The sequence below is a fragment of the Malurus melanocephalus genome, unplaced genomic scaffold (genome assembly GCF_030028575.1).
Source record: "Malurus melanocephalus ecotype Western Australia unplaced genomic scaffold, MMel_1.1 scaffold_155, whole genome shotgun sequence".
NCBI lineage: Eukaryota > Metazoa > Chordata > Aves > Passeriformes > Maluridae > Malurus > Malurus melanocephalus.
Genome location: NW_026623387.1, coordinates 639562 through 665093, shown reverse-complemented (window position 1 = coordinate 665093; position 25532 = coordinate 639562). Strand labels below are relative to the sequence as shown.

At 36.3% G+C, this 25532-nt stretch overlaps 1 protein-coding gene across 3 annotated transcripts in view; it reads right to left on the bottom strand.

Annotated features, from left to right (window-relative positions):
• Window positions 1-25532, bottom strand: part of STK39 (serine/threonine kinase 39) — an 81429-nt gene that overhangs the window by 4250 nt on the left and 51647 nt on the right. For all 3 annotated transcript variants that reach the window (XM_057371723.1, XM_057371724.1, XM_057371725.1), the window contains 2 exons: window positions 14548-14600; window positions 12634-12702 (listed from right to left, as the gene is read on the bottom strand). In XM_057371723.1, coding sequence (XP_057227706.1) covers window positions 12634-12702; window positions 14548-14600 — 122 coding nt within the window. The remainder of the gene's footprint in view (window positions 1-12633; window positions 12703-14547; window positions 14601-25532) is intronic.

The window sequence follows — 25532 nt, the reverse complement described above, 5'->3', positions numbered from 1 at the left end:
GCAAACATGATCAAGACAAATAAGCAATAAACACTTTAACTGGATGAGCAGAGCCTGAGGGTCCAGAAAGGAAGCTGTATGCTGTTACAGAAATAGAAGGAAGGAAATAATTTACTCTGAAAACAGAGGAGAATGCAGGAAATTAATAAACTCTTTTTCTATCAAAACACCTAAKTTACATTTTTAATTGGTCTGTTTTAACAGTATTGCTATCATTAATCTTGACCAAAAGGAAAAACGGCTGCTTTCAGATTTGTATRTTTACTAAATTGGCTCCCCAGCTTTGCACAGTCATAGATCCTGAACTAACTCAGACCAAATCATTAAGGGCCTTGGTTCARGACTGATGTATGAGCACAAGATGTCATCAACAGGATATGAGCATGAGATAAAKATTTCACACCTGGCAGAGCTGTTTAAACAAGATTATAAAAAGGAAATGAACAGGTATTAWGTATCAGATATTTCTTAGTACATGGAATAGGTATATACCATAAGGCAGAAGCAAGAAAGTRGATGCTGCCCATAAATAACTCTCTCCACACACTTCATACAGTGGGAGATGSACACCAAATATTTGCATGTTCAGTGTCCTACTGCTACAAACTTATGTTTCTGCTTCCTCCATCTTCTAACGTTGTGATGACAACATTTGCACTCCCACCATGCCTGATCATRCATGATCCACTGTGTAATAACAGAAATTCGCCTCACAGGGGAAGCACAGAATTTAGTAAGGGAATTTAGAGAAGAATTCAGCTGGTCTACCACTGTTAAATCCCAATCAATTTTCTGTGGGTCTCATTTTCATTATATGATTAAAATGGCATCAAGGATTCTTTATTCAACTGTAATAAATTTAACCGGAGATGAAAGTRTGTTTGAAACTAAAAACAGGACTTAAAAGCAAGCATAAAGTGCATTTTGTAGAGAACCCTTTTTGTAAAGAAGGAAATTAACCTTCACAGTTAAATGATCTCAACTACACGCATTACAATAGAAACTCTTTCCYTTTTTCAAGCTTCATTATTCATAATCTTCCTTATTCTAGACATTACAAACAGTTTTTTATTTTAATCACACAATTCACTTTCACAATTTAAAAGTCAATTTTACTGCAGTACCTCCTACCTGATAAAATACATGCAAATATATATATAATGCTTTTCATTATGATTAATCTTAGAACCTCATATGTAGGCAAAAAGGAATATTCAGCCTCATAGCTCCTGAAGCCAGGATGGAATAGCTTCAATTTTTTATGTATAAGAAATCTATAAAATATAATCATGCACTCAAGAGTAGCTGTGGCTTATCGAAATCTCTGTAAAATGTATCTTAAAAAAAAAAAAAAAAGAACTGATTCTCTAGCTTGTGTTTGCTGCCTTCACTGCAATGAAGACAGTGCTACAAAACCAGGCAGGTGCTGGGTCCTAAATCCAAAGATTTTTAACTTCACCTAAATAAAATGTTACAAAAATATGAGCTTTAAGTGCACGCATGTCTTCAGGAGGGGCAGCCTTTCATTTAATGTAGAGCAGTTGCAGAACAACTAAGGCTGCTCAGCATGCTGCTGGGCTATTCCCCCCGAGAGCAAAACCCTCCAGCTGCCCTTAGGCACAGTTATTGGCAAAGTTATTATTACTGCATTTGCAAACAGCAGCCCACAATCAGCAAGTGTTTTAATGAACTGTCCTGCAGTGGGGTACGCAGCATCCAGGACTTCACAAGTAGTGTCAAAGTCTTGAAAAACCCTRACCCTTCCTGCAGATTGGTTCTTTACCAGGAAAGAGATTAAAAATTTCCAAGTTAGAATAGCAAAATCAAACTTCCAATATATGGAAACAGTTAATGCTAATTACTTTATTGCTGCTGTTGTTATTTAAAACACTGTAACAGAAATGAGTGGTATTGTAGATGGTTATYATTCCTCAAAAAAGCTGAAAACAGTGCTCAGTAAAAGCTACAGGGACACAGTGTCATTTATTCATTGTCTTTACTTTTAATATGAGCTCATAGTTACCTAGCAAAGCCATACCATCCTGCTGGTATCTTTTTCATTTTTCTAACCTCTTGCTTTTGTTTTGCCAGGTCTTGCCCTTWTTTAGACCACAAGGACTATCACTAAACCCACACTGTTTGGACCACTAGATATGCAAAGATACCAAAAATTCATACCAGGCATATGCTCATGACAGCAAAGAATGCTTTCCCTTATAAGCAGTTGCTGCTACTGTTCAGCCCTGCTCAGAATTATTGGTCATTTCAGGCACATTAAAAAACACAATTATTTTTAAGTGGAACTATTAGGCTTTATTGACGAAAATCTCTCCCAGCTACTGGATTTAGGCTCTTTTCATTTAGGAAAATTATTTACTAGGCTGAGACTCACTAACCCTCCTGGTACAGGTCATGTGCAAAGCTCTAATTTGGCTTAAATATGACAAAATGAGATTAAGGTTTCTAAATGCAGATGAACACAATCACATCTGCAAACACTAAGGAGGAAAACAGCCATCCCATTCTCACCACCTTTCCCCACCCCACAGCCCCAACAATTCTCATATTGCAAGTCGGTGAACAAAGTCCATTTAATACAGTAACATTCTCTAAAGCGAAAGGAGTTTCAAACTAGGAGTTTCTAGAGAGGTGGAAATTGTTTTCTCCACTGATACTTAAATTATTTGGAAAAGTGGAGAGCATTGTAAAATATATGTCTCAGAGTCTACACCTTATCTCTAAGTTAAGTGTACTGCAGTTGCTATTGACAAAGCCATTTTTCTTTTAAGTACTCAGAAGTCATGCCTTGGATGTTGTAGTTGTGAAATTCATAGACTGGCTTGCCTGCAAGCAGCACTAACTGATAATTAAAATCCTGTTGWGAATTCACTGTTTCTACAAGACCTATGGCTGTACTATGCTCAACTTTATTTTGCAGAGTGTTTCTCAATATGTTATGGCCATGCACCTATAAAAGTCAGAGGAAGAAACATGAACAAGAAAAAAAATTAAGTGGTGATGGAAATATCTTTGCCAGCAGCAACCTCAGGTAAATAGAGTAATCTTCCAATCATGCCTTGGAGCAAAAGCTCAGTTCAAGCATTACCAGTAGTTAGCACAAGAAGCTTTTTGCTGTTTACAAGAATAAACAAGGTGCTGTTCGCTTTCTCCAGAAGGCTTCTGAAGGACATACAATCAACCTACACACCACAAATCATTCCAGGTTCTTCTGCAGGTTTTGCTCAGTGACAAAYGGCTGTGCCACTCTGACAAAATAAGCGTCTGCACTTGCAGAACATGCAATAGGATAAAAGGTCAAACCCAGCATATAAATATATACAACACAGGGAATGTGTACATGGAATAAACAAAAGAAACATAACTAGAGGCTCTGCCATGTATATGATATAAATTACTCTTTGCTATATGATGATTTTGGCCCACCACATAAATTAGAGTGTTTAAATGAGTGATACGAGGAAATGGAACAAAAAAAAAGCCACCTTCAAGGTCTAACAAATATAAGAGATTAACCATACTGCAGACAGTCTCAACTGTTTCGCTCCTGGTTGCTTAAAATTCTTAACACGACATGAAACTTAACCCTAATGGCTTCTGAAGAGGGAAAACTTCTGGAAAAGTTAAAATTAATGAGACAGTAAATAAAGCTATATGAAATACAGTTAAACTATTTCCAGTACAATGCCCACCCAGCCAACTAAGCCAGAGCCATCTGGCATAAACACAGACACAAGCAGAATCTAAGGCTTGAGATGGTATTTCTGGGGTGCTCTCAAAAGAATAATGATTCATCTGCTTTTCCATTTTGCAAAGAATGGATGGGCAACCTCGGAAATAGCTCATGAACTCCTGCTTAGGTTCAATAGTTTGCAAAGCTATTGCATATTGTAATTCTGCAATTCAGATATGAGGAAAGGGAAGCATTATTCAGGCACAAAATTACTGTCACCAAAAAAGGGAAAAATTATAACCTCTGAGAAAATGAAAAATATTTCTAMTAAGTTAAAAGTGAAATATTTTTTATGTAGTCCAAAACTCAGTCTATAAAAAATAGCTAGTGCTACCTTCAACTGCTCCCTACTTCATCTGTTAGAGAAGACAAGCTCAAACCTCCACAGATTTATTGGCTTTCCTGCTGATTGTTTCAATATTACCTCTTCCCCAACAGTAGGCAGTTATTTTACCATTTTCATCTGATGCACAGAGCTCACCATAATTAACTGCCTTGGGAGTCTGCTGGCTTGAGGATTAATGCTGTGCTCTCCTGGTGGGGTCTTAGGAAGCAGGGTGCCCAAGTGGCAGGSAATATTTTTCAGTGGAATTATCACTCCTGAAATTTCAGCTACTGGTGAAAATAAATTCAAAAATAATTTTCCTTCAAAGGGCTGAATTTATTATGCATGCTCTTGAGGCCAGTTCACATATTGCAAGAGGTTCATTACAATCTATGCATTCATTTATATTTCATTTTACACCAAGGTTTTCATGCATTTGCAAATTCAGAATAAAGTCAAAACTAACTTTTAAAACCTAGCTAGTACTGGATTGTCATGCRTTATACAAACAATGAAAACAACATTGACAGTTTTTTGTAACAATTCCTCCAGATCTCTGTCTGTCCTATTATTATCTAATAGCTCACAAACTGTCTGCCTGAAAGATTAAAGAGAGACCAAAAAGGTCACATAMGTGTAATGTGATTCCATTAGTTCAGCCATTCAGGAGGCTTGTCAAAAAATCCCTTCTGCTCATATTGCTTGAGAACAGTAGCAAGAGAAATAKTAAAGCATTTGAAGATCTGTGGCAGCTAACAAGTGTTCATTACTAGAGGACTGCAAGGACCTAGACATGATYCTCATAAGTAAGAAATAAAATAGAAAGATCAACAGCAAACCTGGCTTCTCTTCTGAGGAAGCTATTGAACACTGATATGGCAGAAGCATTRAAAACTTTTAGAAATGTATTATTTATGAAGAGGTTGTAATTAGGAATTTATCAAAAGGAGATTAAAGCTCACAAATTTGTATGAATTCCCAAAGTGTGTTCCTGAATCAGCAGATACAGAAAAAAGACAGTGGAAACTACCTCCATTTCAACACTTGATACTATAATAATTTCCAACAGCTCAATCTGCAGCTTCACAATCAGAACACACAGATTAAAGAGGGCAGGTACAGGACAACAGAAGGCCAAAGCCATTCTGCCTTGAAGGAACACCGGGAGACTGAAAATGGTCTCGTACAGGATCCTAGTGGATCCTACAACAGGGATTGTAACAGGGCTACAATTTCAACCTGCACTTTCCACAGTTTAAAACAATTATTAACACCACCTCAAACCTGTGGTTCATATGAGTTCTGAGCTCCAATACTGTATTAATTCCCTATYCTATACAGACAACCTATGTTTAGGCTAGTTCATGTCATTTTAGACATTCAGGACATAACCAGAACTTGGCATCAAGCTATCTTGCTCTAAAAGAAAACARAACAAAAGTGACTTGGCTGGGACCAAAGTTTTAGCTTTAACCACTAACCAGTTACCCTAGGTTATTTAAAGGCATGGCAGGGACAACAGGATCCTGTATTCTGATTGGCTTCTATCCACAAATAAAGACTTTAAATAATTACCCTTGCTCAAACTGAAAAAAACCCCAAACGCAAAACACTTTCAAAATAATAGCAGACTTCAAATGTATCACATTAAGATCCACTAACATGGAGCATTGATATCCAGGAGTCACAGGCCTAAAAAATGGAAAACTGAGGACTGATAAAGTAACACACAAATAGTAATTTTTCTTTAGGTAGCTGATTGAAAAAATGTGCACCCAACAGAAGCAGTATATTTTATGAAACAGGAAATGCTAGAAATCTACCTATTTCAATTCCAATAACAAATTATTAAGCACCCAAATTCTCAATTACTTAGTATAGATATCTAATTCCAAGGTAATATATTACATTCTTCAGTCTGTGAGAAGAGGAAAAAAAAGGAAAAAGACCAAAACTGTGATAACTGGTTTTATTGATAAATTAAAATATTAATACAATTTGAAAATTGTACCTTTTCCCAGAAAGTTATGAAAAAAGGTGGTTGATATTTCAAATGGATTTTTTCTTCCCCTAGAGGATATGTAGAATGCTTAGACAAACCACTGCATGTTAAAAACAAAGTGTTATAAAAGGCTAAGTAGAATATATTTGGATAATTAAATACTTATCTATTTCAGACCTTGATTCTTCATGTGCCTAATGAGGTAGATTGTTCAGGAAGGTGAGGGATGAGTATATACAWATTTCATAATTTCCCCTTCATTTTAATGAACCTGAGCATTCTAAACCTCAGTCTAGTCTCAAATGAACATTTAATATAAAAATTTAGACCTGCTGCCCAACACTGCTWGTAAGGCTATTTAACAAGCCTGAGATATTACAGTAAATTGTGCTCTTAAATTCTCTATACAAAAGAATGAGTCAGAGTACTAGGTTGAAAAAATCATTTGCCTATGACTGAATGTAGAAATCAAGTCTTGCTTTTCAGACACAGGTTTTGACAACAGTTTAATAATCATCAAGATACTGAGGACAGCTCTAACAAATACCTTCATTATGCTGGATTAGATCTGAAATGTAGGTCTATGCAGAAATAAGGCAGGTCATATTCTGCTATGCATATTATTACTTTGTAATCTCCTCTCACTATCAGATCTTCACAAGTCCTCCTGTCCCAAGTTCAGCTATGAATTATAGATAAYGATCTGAAAAAAACTATTAAGAAGATGAAATAGCAGCCAGGGTACTTCAATACCTTGTATCAGAAACTTAAAACAAGAAGAATGTCTTTAGAAAAGATTCCCTGATGTGCTGGAGCTAGGTTCTGAAATAGAATACATCTAGTTTGAAGAACATCAATAAATCCTTATTTTGACACACTAACCACTGGCAGAGAAGTGAATGCCAAGGAAATAAAGAACAGCAAGTAAATTATTACTGAAAACAGGAACATTACTTACATTGCTGCTTTTGCAATTTCTGRTTCAAATTCATGGTTGGGTTTTTTTGTTTTCTTCTTAACTAGAAAGACCTTGAAACTTGGTTTCAGGTCTATGAGGGGYAGAGAACCCCTGGCCACACTCCAGGCCAAAGAGTTTATCACRTACTGTATCTATCAGGCAAAACTAATCCCACTCCTAACCATATGGATTTATTCCTCATTTACATAGTTCAGGAGGAGCTGGTGGACTGCATGCTGACAAAAGGAACARTGAACTTTCTCTGAAGACAGTTGTCAATTTGACCTTTTTTATTTCTTTAAAGTAACTAAAAATTATTACTTTATCATGGCTGTAAGACAGGTACATTCACTATGATACATGAGTACACATATATGAGTAATTGACACACTTGGAGAATTTCTTGTATCACATATTTATAGTTCTGCCATAACCACAGCAACAGTGATTATTCACCTAAGACAATTTCGTTCTTTTTTACCTTGAACCTTTATGTTTCCACCACACCAAAAATCCACCATGGTGGGAACTTGGTGAAACCTGTCAGTCTCACACAATACACTTGCTCAAGAGCACCTGTCACATGCAACATATAAAGTCTAAAATAACTTCRGTGCAATTAGACACAAAACTTCACTACCTGCAGGTGCACCTCAAGCTTCCAGAACTCCCAGCAGTCTCATCATCATCAGTCACCCTTCGGTGCATTAGCTCTAAATGAGCCAGATGTGTTGAAATATTTAAGTCCTTAGTTAAACCCTGGGGATTTTAGAGATATTCTTCCACTTGTAGTGYATTTGCATACCTTCCCAAAGAGATACTGAGTTATGTACACATGTTGAAAGCACAACACTTTCTACAAAATGCTTTAAAATACAGTCAGGTTTTCAATAAATCTTTATGTTTTCTTTCTGGATAATATATTTAAATTMAACACAAAGTATTTAGTCTATATAATTTAGTTGAATGGTAAAAATCTATAAAGGCATTTTCTCATTAGAAAGTTTATGGATACATTGAGCTTTGAATAAATAAAAATGTGATACATTTAACTAGAAATTCAGCGATTTTACTCAGTTTGAACCACAAGAAGAAAACAAAACTTCTAAAAAATTTACTAAATGTTACAAAAATCAGTGCACCTCAAAACACTACTGATAACAAATGACAAACCTAAGGTGCCTTYGAATGGTAGCGCTACCTGTTACCCACCCACAAGAACACAACTGCTCTTTCAGCACATAAATATATGGAGGACGTTTTCTGCTCATGCAGCTCTATCCTGTTTTCTAATTACAGTAAGGTGAWGAGTTAGAATTAGCTGAACAAAAGCCATCCCTTCATTCAGTTTCAAAGATGATTAATCTAACAAGACAAAGTAAATAAAACTAGGTGTAAGAAATGCAGAGCAAAGCCAAGGGAAGCAAAAGGATCTTCACCTTTACCTGACCTGTAACTCCATGGCTTTTCTAAGAATGTGGATTATCAGTGMCCCCATAAGCTAAGTGTACTAACAAACTGGGCCTGTGCTTTCTCATCGTTCCATTTTAGTACAAAATTACCTTCAGCATCAGCACACACCATATAGTAAGAGAGTCAGCTTTCAAATGCTTTAATACTGTGATTAATTAGTAACTATGTATTACTGTTATATYATACTATATATATTACTGACCGTTTAACAGCCCTTGAAATAATGTCATTCTGGAAGTGGTCAATACATATTCTCTGAACTTGTGGCCAAATAACCTATCCACAGCCACGCTGGGATTTTTTTGTCATTCTAGATGCCAATTTAAGTTCTGTTTACTTACCAAAGTAACTGCTTCAAACTATTATGACATCTACTGTATTCAGACTTCTAAGAAAATAGTCAAGATGATGAAAAAGCTTGCTACTTTCAAAATACGACCTCATTACAAAATACAATCTRTTGGGTTTTCAGCTGGTTCTTCTAAACACATCAGGCCTTTCAGCAGGAAACTTTTTGCTTTTCAACTGAATAAAAGCTGCTCCTCTGGTTACTAAGTGGACACCTCCAGCTACAAAAGACTTTTACCAGRAGTTAATGCTGGGTGTATTTAAAAGTGAAGATACATCTTCCATGATGCTCAAGGTATTCAGAGCTACTTTTTTGACAAAAACATCTGAAAAAAGGTACATTAATATAGTAGAGGGTGACTCCACATTTCTTGATGGCATGGATATCAAGGCTTTTATTTAAGTAGAATTCAGGAAAGGAAGGGGAGGGTGGTTATGCATATGCTGCAATTTAATAACTGTAAATACACCTTCAGGTTCTGAAATTTAAGCAAGGACTCCAGAAGATTAAGGCTTCATTGTAATTATATGCACATTGTATATACCCATGAAGCTGGACTGCAACTATGTGATTTTTGACAGAATTGACTGTTGATATGATTGGCGTTTTCCTTATGGTGTCAAAAATATAATGAAAYATTACCTGATGAATGTTTACTAGCTAATATACATATATTGCATACATATATTGCATACACACAGAGACATCTTTATCTCAAAATTAACTTTAAAAATATCCCAGATCTGATTTAACATGGATGYTTCAGTACTGCACCTCATCAGTAAGATACCACTGGCTCCAAGGCTCATTCCCGTCTGCAAACACAAACTCCAGCCTGCTTTTAAACAAATTCTCTGTGCTGATTCCCTTGATCTAGAGAACTTCTGTGAAACAATGCTACAGGAAAAGAAACCAGCCAGTCATAGCCAGAAGTGAACATGCTAGCTGGGATTTTTGCTTCTCTGCAGAACAGGTAGCTGAACTTAATGTGTATCAGAACAAAAATCTTTTTGGGACTCCTGTGTTAAGYGAAGCAAATCCAGCAAGACTCAAAAGGTGAAGTGTGTTGATGCTYAGCAGCAAATTCAATACAACTTAACATGTCAGCTGTTAAATTCTATACATGAACAACTTCAGCTCGCATGTGCCATGGCCATACTTTCCACAACAGCTTTTTCTGACTCCTGTTTAGGTGTGCTTTCAGAAGATCAGCCATTATGCCAACAAATTGTTGAGTTCAACATAAAACCAGGTATTTTCACCTTCCTCTTTTGTCTGAGTCTCTACRTGTTTCAACACCCATTAAAAGAACCTACAAGAACAACTTTTGCGAGACTATCTCAGAACTCTGTTTTCATTCACATTACAGAGGCTGAATTTCTGCCTGCTTCAGCTGAAAAATGAAAGGTAATTTATCACCTGCTTTCAATCTGGAAACTAATGGAACCAGTTCTTCTGGTGAAGAAGGTTAGCCAAGCTCTTCTATTACTGCCTTTTTCCTATACCGGGAGATTTTAAGCCTTTTAATTTTGAGTGAACAAGGTGCTAACATAATTTTACATAGAAAATTAGTTTTTAAGCAGATTTACATTTTAAGCACCATCTACTCTCTTATATGACCTGTGGCTTTTAAACTGAAACACTTCTTAAGACTGCATTGTTACAGTGAAATAYACTAACAAAGCACAACTTCAATTTCTAACTTAATTAAAAGCAAAATCACATTTAACAGAACTCTTCTTTCAGTAAAATATGAAATCTGAAGTAATTTTCTAGGAAGTTAACAATGTCCAAACATACCTAAAAATTTCACAAGTGAAGCAGACACAATTATAATATTATATTATAATATTAGATTATAATATAAATTCATGCAAAAATTTGTGCCTGTAGAATTCTTACCTTAAGGCAAGTTAAATCATAAAAAAACCCATCACATAAACTAAATAGAAATTAATATAAACTAAATATAAATTAGTGAAATAAAATATGAGTTGATTAATTTCATTACATACAAGAAATTTTAYTTCCTTACATTTTCTTAATGTAACAATAAAAAGATAAAACATGAAAGTACAGAAGGAAYCATCATAATCCTAAAAATCAAAATCTGCTGCAATTCAAAACAGATACTAAGCAAAGAAGTAAACCTYTATAACTAACTAGACAGCGTCTCTAACCAAGCCTGCTAGGGAAAACCTTGTGTAAAGAAATATGTGTTCCTTCAAGGACCAAAGTCCTGTTACTGTGGGATGGGACTTGGTCCCATGAGGGACACCTATTTTCATTCGTCTTTTCATTCACCTATTTTCATTCGTCTTTTCATTCACCTATTTTCATTCGTCTTTTCATTCACCTATTTTCATTCGTCTTTCCCCTACCACGCCCTCTGAAAGACGATAACAAATTCCATTCATGCTGAAATTTCCACAGAAGTACCAGCACTTGAAAGAGAACTTTGCAGCAAAGGGAAAATGAAGAATGAAAAAGGGAAWGATTTTTCACTGAGTCCAAGCAGGACTTGCACTGCAGCATCACCAGCTGTGACTCAGAGTACCACCTGACTGATCAGACAGGTGGGATAACCAACAAATCAAAATCCTTTTGTTAGCCAAGAAAAAACAAATTGGTTTTTTTTTCTCTGAACAAAAAATTCTACCAAAAATATTATCAGCAGTGTGGTAATGACATTTTTCATACTGATGTTTAAACAGCAACGAACTAAGGCCAAGCAACTCCTCTTCCTGAACCCTAAAAATAACAGTGCAGTAAAAGTGACTTTAAGAGTGCCTASAGCCTGTACCATCTCCAAGCCTCCCTAAAATGCTTTTTCTTTAGAAATTAGGATAAAAGATTAGATAGGAATTTTATTYCTTAGATCAGCTAGAATTAATCTGTATTCCGAACATCCAAAAGCAAAAAGTACTGGCTTTTCTCAGAAGGAGTTTAACTACAAATKAAGTGAGAGTGCATTTTAGATAATCTTCCAGGCAAGCCACGAACATCTGGAGTTGTAAAACACTCTGTTTCACTGAGGACTTTGGTAAGGAAATCTTAAACCTACTGATAAGAATTTTTCTGACTGCAGGACAAGAATTGACTTGCCTGTATTCCTCAATTTAGTTCTCCTTCATCCAGCATATGCTAACCCTCTCTGATTTTGGTGACTATACATCTACTGATCTTGAGCAACCAGAAGAAAGGAAGAAGGTGCAGAGAAATAAGCACTTCCAAATTAATCATCTTTGTAAGGCACTGAATTTCAAGTAAAAGAAAGAAAACTTTACCAAGCATGGAATAAAAAAAACCAGAAAACATTTCTGATTACCATTTWTTTTACCACAGAAATAACACTATTAGATGCAATGTCCAGAGATCCTGAACACTGTCTTGCCTCTCCTTCTATGAACCCAAACAGAAGACTCACTAATTTTAGGGAGGCCAAAGCACACTTTGCAAAATCCTACTGAAAGAYMATTTTATTTTTAAACAAAAAATTAACTTATCACAAAAACAATCAACCATAGAATTGTCAATAATCCTTCAGGAGAGTTATAATATACCACTCGTCTCAAACCACTGAAGAGATCTGACTTGCAAAAGCAAACCTTGGAATGGTATCAAAATTGCCTTGTTGATTGAACTATGCATACATGAAAGCAAAATTAGGACAAAAAAGATTTTCTGAAAACCAGCATCAGAGAAAACAATTTTTCACACCCATTTAACACAAATTTGTCACAAGAGTATAATTGCAAACAAAAATGTAATTTACCTATAACTACATCGTGGCCATCAACCAGGCCTGCAGAGAACAGCTCCTGAGAAACGCCATCTGCTGTGTCTGTCCAAAAGGTAAAAGGAGTACGTATAAGAGCCCAYAAAAACAACAAAAAGTATCAGTCATGCAATGCAATTTAAAGAAAAATATATTTTCATTCCAAAACACTCTTGGAGGCAGGATTGAATTCGAAATTCTCTTTAATTAAGAGGAAAAATGATAATTATCAGCCTCTGCACAGCAAATCGCATAAGATAATGACTTGATTCACTGCAAACCCTCTACAGACCTCTCCTGGCCACCAGCCTTTCTCCTCTGTTATCTAACTATAGACTTGCACACATTTTACAAGGATACTAAACAACCAAAAAACCAAACAATGCTTTAGTGTGGTTTTCACTGCTTTCTTTATGCCCTCCAGTGTTGTGCATATCTAGACAGARACGCGCTGAATAGGCTTTCTTGTTTGTTACCAGTGGGGCGAAGGGGTTACATGAACAGTCATTATTTTGAGATAAAGGTTTTAAATAGCTTTTATGTACTATGATTCAGGAAATTCAAAGCTTTGGACTGATTTTCTATTAACTTCTGTACCTGAGTGGGTTAATTCCTAAGACCCTGTGAATAGTATTTGCCCTGGATAAAGACCTTAGAATGCTTAGATCTAAGTAGGCAGGAACAAGCCTGAATTCCTGCTAAGTCTCAACTGTAATGTGGCTCATGCTATGAGGCATTTACACAAAGCTGCATCATTTCCTCAAGAAACACACTCAGGTGAAAAGCAAGGGAGCTGAGCCAGCTGCAGTTTGTGGAGATGAGAAGCACAGCTGCTGTCTGGCAGCCTCAGTGACTGATTATAGGAACAGTCCCACTGTATCCTCTTTTTTTGACTAAGTAAGAATTCTCAAATGGCTTATGTAGCCATTTCCCAAGTAATTCTTTTGGCAAACCAAKATTTCTGTGCCCTATTAAGTAATAGGCCTCTTCTGTTATTACTCATTGCCAAAATCAACGAAAAAGGCAGGTAGGCAACACAATACATCCATGCACAGAATTACTGCACATGAAAGATACTATGATTTACAGCAAAAGAGACACCTCTTCCAACATGGATTCATTTTTAGGTGAAAGCTCTTTGGAGGCTATTCTAAATAAAGTGAATATTGACTTCTAAGGAATATGAAATAGGTTCATAGTTCAAAGGGTTGCAATTTAACAAGGATGATACCTTCTTACTCAAAATACCATGTACTTGATACTCCTGTGCATTTTATGCCAGTAATACCTGGTTTTCTTCAAATAAAGATAACTGTACAAGTTCTTAAAGCTCTTAGCACTRGAAAGCCTACAGTTCCACAAGTATGCAGTAGAGTTAAAAGTTTCAATACCAGAATTTCTTTCTGGTTATAATAMCAAAGCTRGAGATACAACTCAACTTTCAGTTGAAGACAGCTTCTGRAAAATGGTATGCACTTTATTATACTCATTAATAGATSTCCTGTTAGAGAGATCTATTTAGAACAGGGAAAGAAACTTAAATATTGTCACCATCACCACATACATTTTTATGGCTACTATATTCCCTACTATGTTTTCCAAATGTGAAARTGGAAATTYYAAAGCTGTAAATACTGCTAGGCAARATCTTATGTACCATATAAATAATTTCAATAAGACATGAAACTGATAAAAGTATACTGTGAATAAATTCTTCTAATGTACRTATTATGCAACCTTGCCACTAGAATTTACATACTTCTGCAATTCTTGCTCCATTGAGGTTCACTATAAAGCTYTGCACAGTAGGAAACATTCCAGAGAAGCAGTCTGCATTAATCATAAGCAGTAATCCATTTCTGAAATACCTCTTTAAGCAGTAAGAGAATAGTTCAGTTGCAGGAGCCTTACCTCTGCCTGGAGTAAACTCAAACCGTATGTCATTAAGCTCTTTCCTGGAGTTCCTGAAAAACAGTGCATGCATTAAAATGTAATGAAGAACAGAACAACCATTCAGTTCCTGCACCCAAAGAATACCTCTGGCATTGACAACCACATTTTCATAGTGTGTATTTCCTTGAAAACACTGCTCTCCCAAAGCAACCAGACTGGAGACTCCACTGCACTTTCATGGCATTATTTTGGGAATAATGGTAAAGTAAGCTTAAGCTGAARATGCGGTTCAGTAACATAAAGGATAAGGTAAAGTCCTCTGATAAATATTTTCCTTTTCCTCTTCGAAAGACATGGCCATATTGACTCTAATAATTCACCTTCGTTCGAGTTGTATGTAYCTTTTCCTTCAAGAGCAACAGAAGAGTCACTTGGACTTAAAGCTCCCTACCTGAGATCACAGTTATACAAAGATGTTTCACAGATAAAGTATCCAGCAAATGTTATATGCTGAAAAGTGCATACGAAACAGTGCATAGTGTTTACAAAACTGTTTCATAATGAGTAAATTCTTTCACTGACCACCCTTGTCTCAACAGTGAGGTTCCACCTACATATAAAATGAGCAGCAAAATGTTAAATCTCAAGGTTTCCCATCTTCCTGCTCGCCATGGAGTGTTTTAACCAGTTCAGTGCGTGACACGGTCATAAGGGAGTTAATCCCAATGTTAAAGAATTCCTCTGCAGCCTCATTCTGTGCCCCAAACCTCCATTCCTTGTATGTTTACAGCTTCAGGTTTAGTTAATAATTTTTACCATCAACAAAGCATTGGCCTCTGCAAAACAGTTGTCCATCTCATTTTTGGAAATGGCAAGTCAAYTGAGCACGGGGAGGAACATAATTGCTGTAGCACACTCTTTTTCCAATGAATAGCCCAATCCACTTCAAATGTTAATAGCAACAGAATGTTTTGCAGTTCATTATTCTTCTCCTCAGCMAGGAAACTGTATGCAAGCTCATGTTTCAGCATACCAGGCCATGGAGTCTTGCTGTGGGAAAACTAAATCCAAGAGGCAGGCATATTCAGCTGTGACTTACAGCTATTATTGCTTGCTAAAGGTTTCTAAGAATATTACAGAGCCAAARACAGCAACATGAAGAAACACAAAMCCCAAAATGATTGGCAACACAGACAACAGCAAGATAGCAAACCCGGAAAAATGAGTGTGCCACATGCAGTGCTTAAAATGAAAGGTACTCATTTACTGAATCTACCAAATGCTTCAAAGCAGGAGTTTCGGGTTCCCAAAATTCCACTTTAAATAAAGAACTAGAGGAGTTTAACATCACTACCACAAAGCTGTAGATAATGAAACTAGCCAGGTACATATTTACAAGGCTCATTTACTTCTGCTGTAGAACCCTGCTGCCATTAAATGGAATATTGCACTGTCTATTTTTATTCAACAGAGAATTAGTATGAACTTCAGTTTTTCCCCCTTTCTCCTAAAAAATGTGGTTAGCATTCTGTTAAACAATAAACACAAAAAATAATAATATTAAAAAAAAAAAAATCAACTGAAGACCCATCTCCAAGTTCCCTTTCAACAAAAACTGCTTTCTGAAAAAAAAGGAAAAATGCATGGAAAATTAGCATTATTCTTAAAAAATAAATGTTCTGACTGAATGCCTGATTTAACTCAAATACTCACTTCCTGCATATACTTTGGAAGAAACAAATCAGGCAAATAAAACCTTTCTCACCTTTGCAGAGGTAAACTAGAAGGTGGSAACTGGATGATCTTTAAGGTCCCTTCCAACTCAACCCATTCTGATTCTATGACCAAAGTTCTCCAATTACAGCTTTCCACAGATCTTCCATAAGTAGAACATCTACCATATAAAAAGGCTCTAAGTAATTCTGAACTCTTATGAAAATCACCAGCTATGGTAAAGATGAGCTGCTCCTGATACAGACTCTCCTCCAGCAGGATGCACATGTGGTAYATGTTACTTTGTCTCCAAAAAATTCCAAAACATCCCAAATAGAAATTTGAGGAGTCAAACCAGTTTATTTTAGTCAAGGTAATAATTCAAGGAAGGTTGGTATGTATTCAGCAATCCAACTTTGCTACTGAGAACTGTTATGCTCTGAACTATTTTGAACTTAGGACACTGCTGCTTTCTCTATAATGGTACACAACTATTCAAGAAAGCAAAACAACGGAAGTTTGGCAAGATTAMTTTGCTAGAAGCCTGTAAGTGCTTTTGCTTATTGTTCCATTACCTTGCAGACATTTATTGATTTCCATAAATTATGTATTCCATTATATAATCCACCAAATGGAAGATGCACTTGAATTCTCCCCTAAAAGCTCCTCATGTACTTTTTCAGCCTTTAGTCACTTCTCTGGTTCTAGTTAATGTCACTGTAACTGCAAATTAGTTTGCTAGTTCCCTTGGTGACAACTGTTTGGATTTGCTGATTTGTTTGTAGGCAGTTTCCAAGCAGTGTTTCATTTGTTTCTTTTTTTTTACTTACATCCATTACACTCTTATCATGCAGCAGCACACACAGACTTCATTTCTGCTATACAGAAATAGGGTGGGAAGAAAAGCACTTAGTATCTTTGTGATTAATAATTTTATCTTCTTCATCATTYCTTAATGGTTCTTATTTTCTCAAAGGCACTTGTGAAAAAGTTATTTCTATTTTAAAATGTCAACTCAGACCTTTTTGCTATCTCTCATAATACCTCTTCTGTGCTTCTAGCTCTGTGTCATTACAGACTAATATACCTTGATAATCAAGGATCAAACTAGCTCATCTCTCATCTCTTTTTAAAAGCAGTAAATTTTAAGTAATTTTGTGTATTTTATTACACTGCAAGTTGCTTTTCATTATGYGCTCACCTCCAGTGGAGGCAATCCCAAATGTTTTGAATAAAGGTGACACCAAAKCATGCCATGCTAAGAAATTTTGGCAGCCATCTTTCTGGCAACATTATTTCAGAATCTGAAACCTCTCACTTTGTGAAAGGTTCACTATTATTATTATTAACTCTTCACTATTATTTTGTTTTCATCAGGACCAATTGATTTGCACATCAAGAATGCTAGATCTGATTTTCAAGGGAATAATGCTGCCCCAAGGGACTGGGAAAAGAACAAGGGCCACCTGCTGAGCCCCCCACCTATAAAATCTGGCAATCCTGTCACTACGATATAAAAGAAAGATATTCTGTTTTGACTGAAATTATTTGCAAAACAATGCTTATATTTACAAAAATCAGGATTAGAGAATAAACGAATTATGCAGCTGTTCAGAATGACATGATTCTACAGACAAATTCCTAAGACACGAAAGAGATTTCAGTCATTCACATTTAAAGACAAAGCCATCAAATAATTACCTAATGATAGCATAACTCCTGCTACAGACAATTATCTATGTTCCACATGATTGACAAAAGATCTACATTGTTGAATTAAAATAGAAAATTGTTTGTGTAATGATACAACTGTAAATTAGAGACATTAAATGTCATTATTTCTTTTGTCCTTAAAAGCAGAATGTCTATCATCTAAGCACAATTTAAGAAAATGAGATGTCTTGGAATTAAACTTTAGGACTAAATCACACTGGCATACCGTATGTATTAAGCAGCAGATTTTCATTTTATACTACTTTTTTACCCTCACAAATTTATCCACCACTTCTTATGCAGAGCTATCTGAAACATCACTTCTATTTCACACAAGCTCCAGCATTTTCCATACAGCCCTCAGGGAGAGTCTGTATTCCTGCATGAGATGCATCCTACCACAGCTAARTAACTCTATATTCTTCCTTCCCAAKGTAAGAAAAAGACAASGTAAGCCAAAGSAAGTGTGTGTGCATGGGTGTAAGAACACCCACTTTGTGTMTCTGCATCTCTTGCCTAATTTTCAGACTTCAGCTACTCAATCATCACATGTRGTTTACAAAGACTGATATATGGAGCTAAGTGTCCAACAATGCAGGTACTGACATAATGGGAACCACCACAGCTGAGCCATCAGTGGAAGAGACTACAGCAGAATGCAGAATAGCTATGCTTCTCCAGAACCAGAAATAAGCTCATCTTTAACCAAAACTGTAGAAACTTTATTATGAAAAGCACCATAACAAGGATGTCACATGGCACCCCTCATCAGTCAGCCTTTCCCCTCCTCACACTCCTAATAAACACTATTCCCACCAGGACAGAATTTCCCCCACCATCAGGGACCAATGACACTGGCCAAGTCTGTGTGCTTTAACAAAAAATGCACACAAAAATCCAAACCAAACCGAACAAACAAAAAAAAAACCACCCCCCCCCCAACAATTATATCACTTTTACAAAATTTTACAAAATTTCAGCCCCACAATGCTTCTACCATCCAGAATTTGAACCATGGAAGAAAACTAAAATGCAAACTTAGAATGCAAAAAACAAGACAGAATAGCCTAAGAACCAAGATCAAGCAGCCTGCTACTTGCACTACCTCACTGCATTACTGGTGTAATTAAAACCACAGAAGAACTCAAATGACTTGCTCATTTAGACTGCAGAGAAAGCAGAAGTTCACATCAAAATGAAGTGGACTAATCAGAGTGATGGGGGGTTGTACATACTAGAGCTGTACTCATCCAATTTTCATACTACATTTCTGGGGCAATATCTTTGTGCATACWATGCAAGAAATATAATTGAGGAGAAAAGCACAGAAGAGTGGAGGTTGAAGGTTTGTTTAAAAGAAAGAAAGAAATTTTCCTTTTTTTTCTTGCTGGAAAAAATGCTGGAGAGACAAATGCTTTTTGGCCTCACCAAATGTCACTCAAATTCAAATGGTCATCTGCCTTCTCTCAGCAACATGCCACCCATTTTTCCCTTTCAYGTGCTTAAGGCAGAAAGCACAAGTTAAACATAGTTCCCTTTGTAACCTTGTTTTTTATAGCGTCAGCTTATTTTACAAGTRTTACATCTTTTATTAAAAGCAGAATTTTAAGTATTAAACACCTCTACTGAAGACCTGTAGCATCTGTTTCTTATCTCAGTTTTGATTAGTGAAAACTTTATTTCAACTTTATTTACAGAACRTAATTAATATATACACAACAGTGAAATACAACTGGCATGTTACTTTCAATATTGTAAAGACAATGAGGAAATAAAATCTTGGAAAGTAAACGTATCCATTGATCCCATATTCGAAGTTTGGCCAGGTCTCAATCTTCTATACACTTAACATTCCTTGACTTACAATTTTCTTATGCTTCAGCTGTGGGAATTTAGTTATTAATCTAGGGTAGAGCAAGTGAGAATCCTCTCCTACCTCAACAAAAATCACAGCTCGCTTCTTTCCTGTTCCTACCTCCCCCCCCCCCTTTTGTTTTCCTTGATTTCTGAAATCATGGTACTATACACACAGATGAACCAAAGCAGGAATAAGAGAAAGTCTATTTATTAATGTAATTTTGTGAATCAGAACTTGAAGGCTCCTGTGGGATCTTACAAACACAACAGAACAGAGCATTTRTAAAGAAGCATTAGCCTCCTGAGGATTTGCCACATGCTTATGTAAACCCCTGCTTTCTAACACTTTCATGCTCAGTTGTCATTTGCTAATCAACATCCAGGCTCCTCCACTACAAATTACTGTACTGTCAAGAGCAGATTGTGCTTGTTAGCACTGTGGAGATGGTTCTTCTCAACTTACTTTTAATACTTCAGGACARTTCTAGATTAAAAGAAAAGGCATTCCTGCTAACTTTTGCTAAGAGCAAAAGAGATGTTTGAATTCTGTTCTGCTTCCAGATTGCCACCAAGAAGGACGGGACTAAAATCTCTTTGCATTAAGAAAATGTGGTCCCAAAATACACAGTTACTTGAAGTCCACTAAAACCTTACTATTTACTTCAGTGGTTCTGGAAAAACTCCATAAGTTACAACTTAGCCCCCTCTATACACATACTGGAAGAAGGAAATACGTTTAATGTACGGTGTTTCAAGATCAAGTTGTAGGACTCAAGAGTTAAATACACAAAAAAAATGCCTCTGCTATCTAATCATCATGTTGTCTTGGGTAAAGAGACAATGCCAACACTTGTTAATCAGTACACATCAAGAGGTAGCAACAACAGTAACAGCAAAGCACAGCTCAGTGCTGCTGTCAAGACTGAAAACCAGAAAATGTCAAAGTGAAACCCCACCATTTGGCTGTTAAGCTATGGGAATGAGACAGCAGTTACCTGTTAAGGTTTTACTGACTGTATGCCACTTATCATTCAGAAAAGGCAAGTGTACATTACAAGTGTACAAAATCAGCCAGCAGGTGAATTGTTAAGGTCACAATCAGATCARCTAGGAACACTGCCCACGGCTCCAGAGTAGCTAACAGCTCCTCCCTCAAGAAAGGTCTTTACAAAATTCTATCCATAGCTGATAGGCCCAAGTAGCTTAAGACTCAAAAGAAACTAGAGTGCTTTCAGTCTAGCAGGAATAGATGGGAAATAATAGCAAAACTAATAAAATGTGTGACAGAAGGAAACTGATACAGTCTGCAAAACCATGTTTAACATTTTAGAAGTGGCATATATRCATTAAGTCCTTTCTCTCAATCCACTGGTTTACAGCCCCAAGTCTACATATCATGACAAAGAAGTGTCAGAACTAGAGACATTTTAAATATATCTATATCTAAATACGYTGCTTCTCTCCTTCTGTAGCTGCTRATGCCAGAAGCTAAATCAGAACAACATTAAAAGCCCTTCAATTTTTTGACTTGCTATGTTCATTTCCAGCTAAGTCAAGCAGCAAATTCTGAAACAATATTTTTTGCCTCAGTTATTGGTGACTCATTTCACTGCACAGGCAGTGAAAAGCAGCATTCACTTGCATCATCTTTTCTGAGGTTCACACTTCCTACCTGYTCTCATACATCAGCAGGTGGGAATAACTTCAGCAAAGAGCTATCAGGTTTTTTTGCTGCAGAGGCAGCATTATTGATCATAAGTTTTTTCCTTTGAATTATTCCTGAAGTAGCACAGAAGTTTTTTYAAGAGCAGTGGTAAAGATTTGACTCCTGAAAAGCATCAGTTTTTAACAAGTGCTTGAAATACAAGGAAGRGCAATACACAGTTATACTGGGAATTTATTACTGTGGCAAAATTTTAATGCTTGGTTGAAACCAGAAGTAATCTAGAACAGACTTTTTCCTAGAAAGAACTGAAAKTAAGTATAGATAACATCAGTAATGCTAAAATAAACCATCACCTGGAAATATTCAGAGAGAGCATTTCAATAAAAGAGAGTACAAGGTGCACATAATTCAATCCCTTTTTTTTTTATCGTTACAGTGCATTGTGGTAATGTAAACCCCTAAAATATGGTTGCCTTTCTGGATTTGCCTATAATTTAACTTATSCACTCCCAGTGTATCTCTGAGAGATCTCTGTGTTTTTTGATACCAAGTATTATTGATCAGTGCCACTTAAGTCAGACCTGTATTACCTGCATGACGGAGGTGATACATCATCTGCCTGACTGACAAGAAAGRCCAGAGCAATTTAGAGATTAAGCAGGCGAAGCCTTACTTTGTATGCTTCTGCATGCCTGGTGCACAAGAAGAGAGATTATAACCAATTACTCCAGTGACAAATTCTTCAAGTACAGTGTTGAAAAATAGCCACAATGCTTGGAGCAAAATTTCAGTTCCTTAAATCAGAAAGCATGAAAGGCCAATYATTGCCAGGAGGCTGGGGGTGCTTCAGAATAGAGCTCTAGAAAAGTGATTTCATTTATGAAATCAAGACAAAAGACTTACAACAAGTTCTACAGATATATTTTTTTTTGTTTAATAGCACCTTGCAAGGGCCCAGTGCACAAAACAGGCTTTGAGGGGAAAGCACAGAGAAATCAAAGAAAGTTTTCAGCATGTTGAATCAAAAACTCCATGGACGTGTGCACGCTTTTAATGCCACTGKCTCAGTTTTAGTCCTGATGACCCATCAGCAAATTACTGTCAGAACCAAAGGAGACTTGTAGGTAAACCAGAAAGACATCTGAGCCAAAATAAAAATTACACCAATATGCATATAATCCATCTAAAAGTCATGAATTCTGACTATCTTATCAAAAGGAGTGGGAAGCATGGAAAAAAGTCTGAGCTTTGTTTTAAAATCTTCAAAGGTGTCACCTGACTTTCCTGTCAAACTTTGTCCTTAAGGACAAGAGTAAATCAGTTTCACCAGTGAAGTCTGCTCCTATGTTAAATTCCTGTCTCATCTGTGTTCCAGTGTCCCTCTTGTGGCCACTCACTGGCCCCACTAAAGGAGCAATGACAAATGCCTTGTGGAGCAAAACAGAGTAAGTTCAGTTAAAATTTTGCCTTTCCCTCAAAAAAAATCAAAGTCTCAAACCAACCAACCAAAACCTGGCTGCTTTACAGTGACCCAATACAGCCCCAGAACACCCCTACCAGTGGGAAGGTGAAGAACCACACCACTAAGTGGGAACAGACAAAATAATATGAACTGGTTCAGCCCTGCCCAATGTACTCCATCACCACATTCACAGGCAGCTCTAGAGCAGATGGGTGAAGATGGAAGAGTGTCTCAAGGTAAAAKAAATGTTTTTAGAATTATTACAAAAATATCTAATTACAATTAAATTTTGAACTGTCAAAATGCAAACCCTATTACAGTTGACAACTAATGTACAAGCCATTAACAATACAAATAAAATTACTTTTAACACTGAGATCAATTCAAGCTTTAAATTGTTTCTTTTAACATAAAGGTTGGGGTGGTATTTAGGACTCATTGTTATTTTTTGTTTCTCCTCTTTTTCTTTTCTTTTGTAAATAGTACAATAAAATGTCAGAAGGGAATAAAAAAGCTCTAGTGATTTCAAAATTTCAATAAGCAACATCCCCAAATGCAATTGCCTSAATAACTTACAACCACAGCTGTGCAGGTTAAAAGCCTAATTCCTTTCCATCTAAATATTTAGACATGCAAATCTTCCTGATAACCTAAATTGAATAAGCAGAAAAAATATATTGATTCCTTGGCTCAATAATTATAAATTTTACATGCAAGAATTGTTTTGATAAACAAATATACCATTTCTCTACTAAATAAGGGATGRTATAGGAATTGCATACAAGATTATTTAGGTCATAATTAAAATAGTTTTTTCAAKTTTTTATTTATTTTCAATAMAAATATGGCAAGGCATAAAAACATCCTTAAGTAGTGAATAAGAAATACATAATTTACCACTTTTTAAAGAGCAAGCTTTGAARGAAATAATAGATGTAAAAAGAAAAACCAGGATTAGAATCAATAGTTTAATCAAGAGTTCCTGCTTACTGATTTCAGTCATGATTTAATGATGATTATACAGGCTATTTAAATGAAATCCTCATGCTGTGAAAATAAAATTCAATTCAGTAACCACAACCCCACACCTCCCTGATTCCCAGAACAAACTCTTAGAGGTGATGGCAAGAGAAAACATAGGACAGTGCTCAATATAGTAATCACAGGTACATTTATTTCAAGAATTCTACAAATTATTTATGATGTTTGTTACTGTATCAATTCCCAGACAATAGAGAAGTTCTGTCACTTTAGTTATAAATCCACTTCACAGGTGAGAGTTTGTGGATTTTGTCATTAGATACACTTGATAACAGAAACCACTCTAACAGCAAAAATGTTGWCAAATACCTATTCATGGTGAAGGATATCCACCAACACCACTTCTTACAAAAGAGACTGAAATGATGGAAGTTTTTGCTTAAGATACCAAAACAAAACTGGAAGGAGAAAATAATAATTTAAAAGAAGGAGAATTGAAAACTTTGACTTATGGTACTAAGCCAATTATCAAACTCATTCCATTTCTAGCCAGAACAGATTTTGGGGTTTGCTTGTTTATAGTTTTTGGGGTTTTATTCCTATAAATGTAAGACCCAAGTATTAACCAACACAGGAGCAGCCCTACTAGGTACCTCCAGYCAAGTACATTTTTCCTGTAGTTGATTTTGTATGAAAGAAATCAAATAAAAGCAGGAAGATGAGCACTTGAGCTGGTGCTCAGACTAGTGAGTGACACCTCATCCTCTGTGTTCTGGTACGCACAGGAAATCACATTTGACTCAAGTCCTGACAACGCTCCTGCTGCAGTGAGGAACAGGCAACACCTGCTACTCCTTGGACTTGCATGGGGCTGCCCAGATCCCCAGATTCCTCAGAACTTGTCAAGTGCCACAGTTTCCAACTATATTAGCAGAGGAAATGTTTTTYTATGAAATGCACACACAGATTTATATGTAAATAATAGAGTGACATTAGAGGCAATTCTGCCCTACACTCTATTTAAAATATGATATGCAATAACAGAAATATGCCATTTGCCAGTAAAACATTTCTATTTGCCCTTTTTATTCTTCCATAGGCTTAATTCATCTAGTGCATAGGAACTGTATTAAATTAGGTCCTGGGAYATTCCAAATTACTGCCAATAAATTATCTTCCTGTCATAGGAGCTAATTTAACCATCTTAGATTGCTTCACATGATTTGCAATTCTGAACTATTAACCATTTACAAGTCCCCTAATTTAACATGAAATAACTCTGTTATTAATCCAAGTAGTCAAATGCTTTAACAGTGACCTTCCCAAATCTGTAAGGGTAACAGCTAGGTGGCTSGATTGGAAATTTCAAATCAAGTTGGTAATTCCTCCCCACTTCCTTTCCCTGGTGGTGTGAACAGACCTTTTGGAGGATTAAATCACAAACAGTTGCCTTCAGCACCTCTTTGCAGAGTTCRTGCCAGGCTCTGCTGCCAAGACACACAGTGCACACAACCTCACTGGAAAAAATTCRGATTACAGGTTTCATTCCTCCTATTTGCAAATACCACTTCCTCTTAATGCTGAGGATATAGAAGCACCAGCATTTCAATG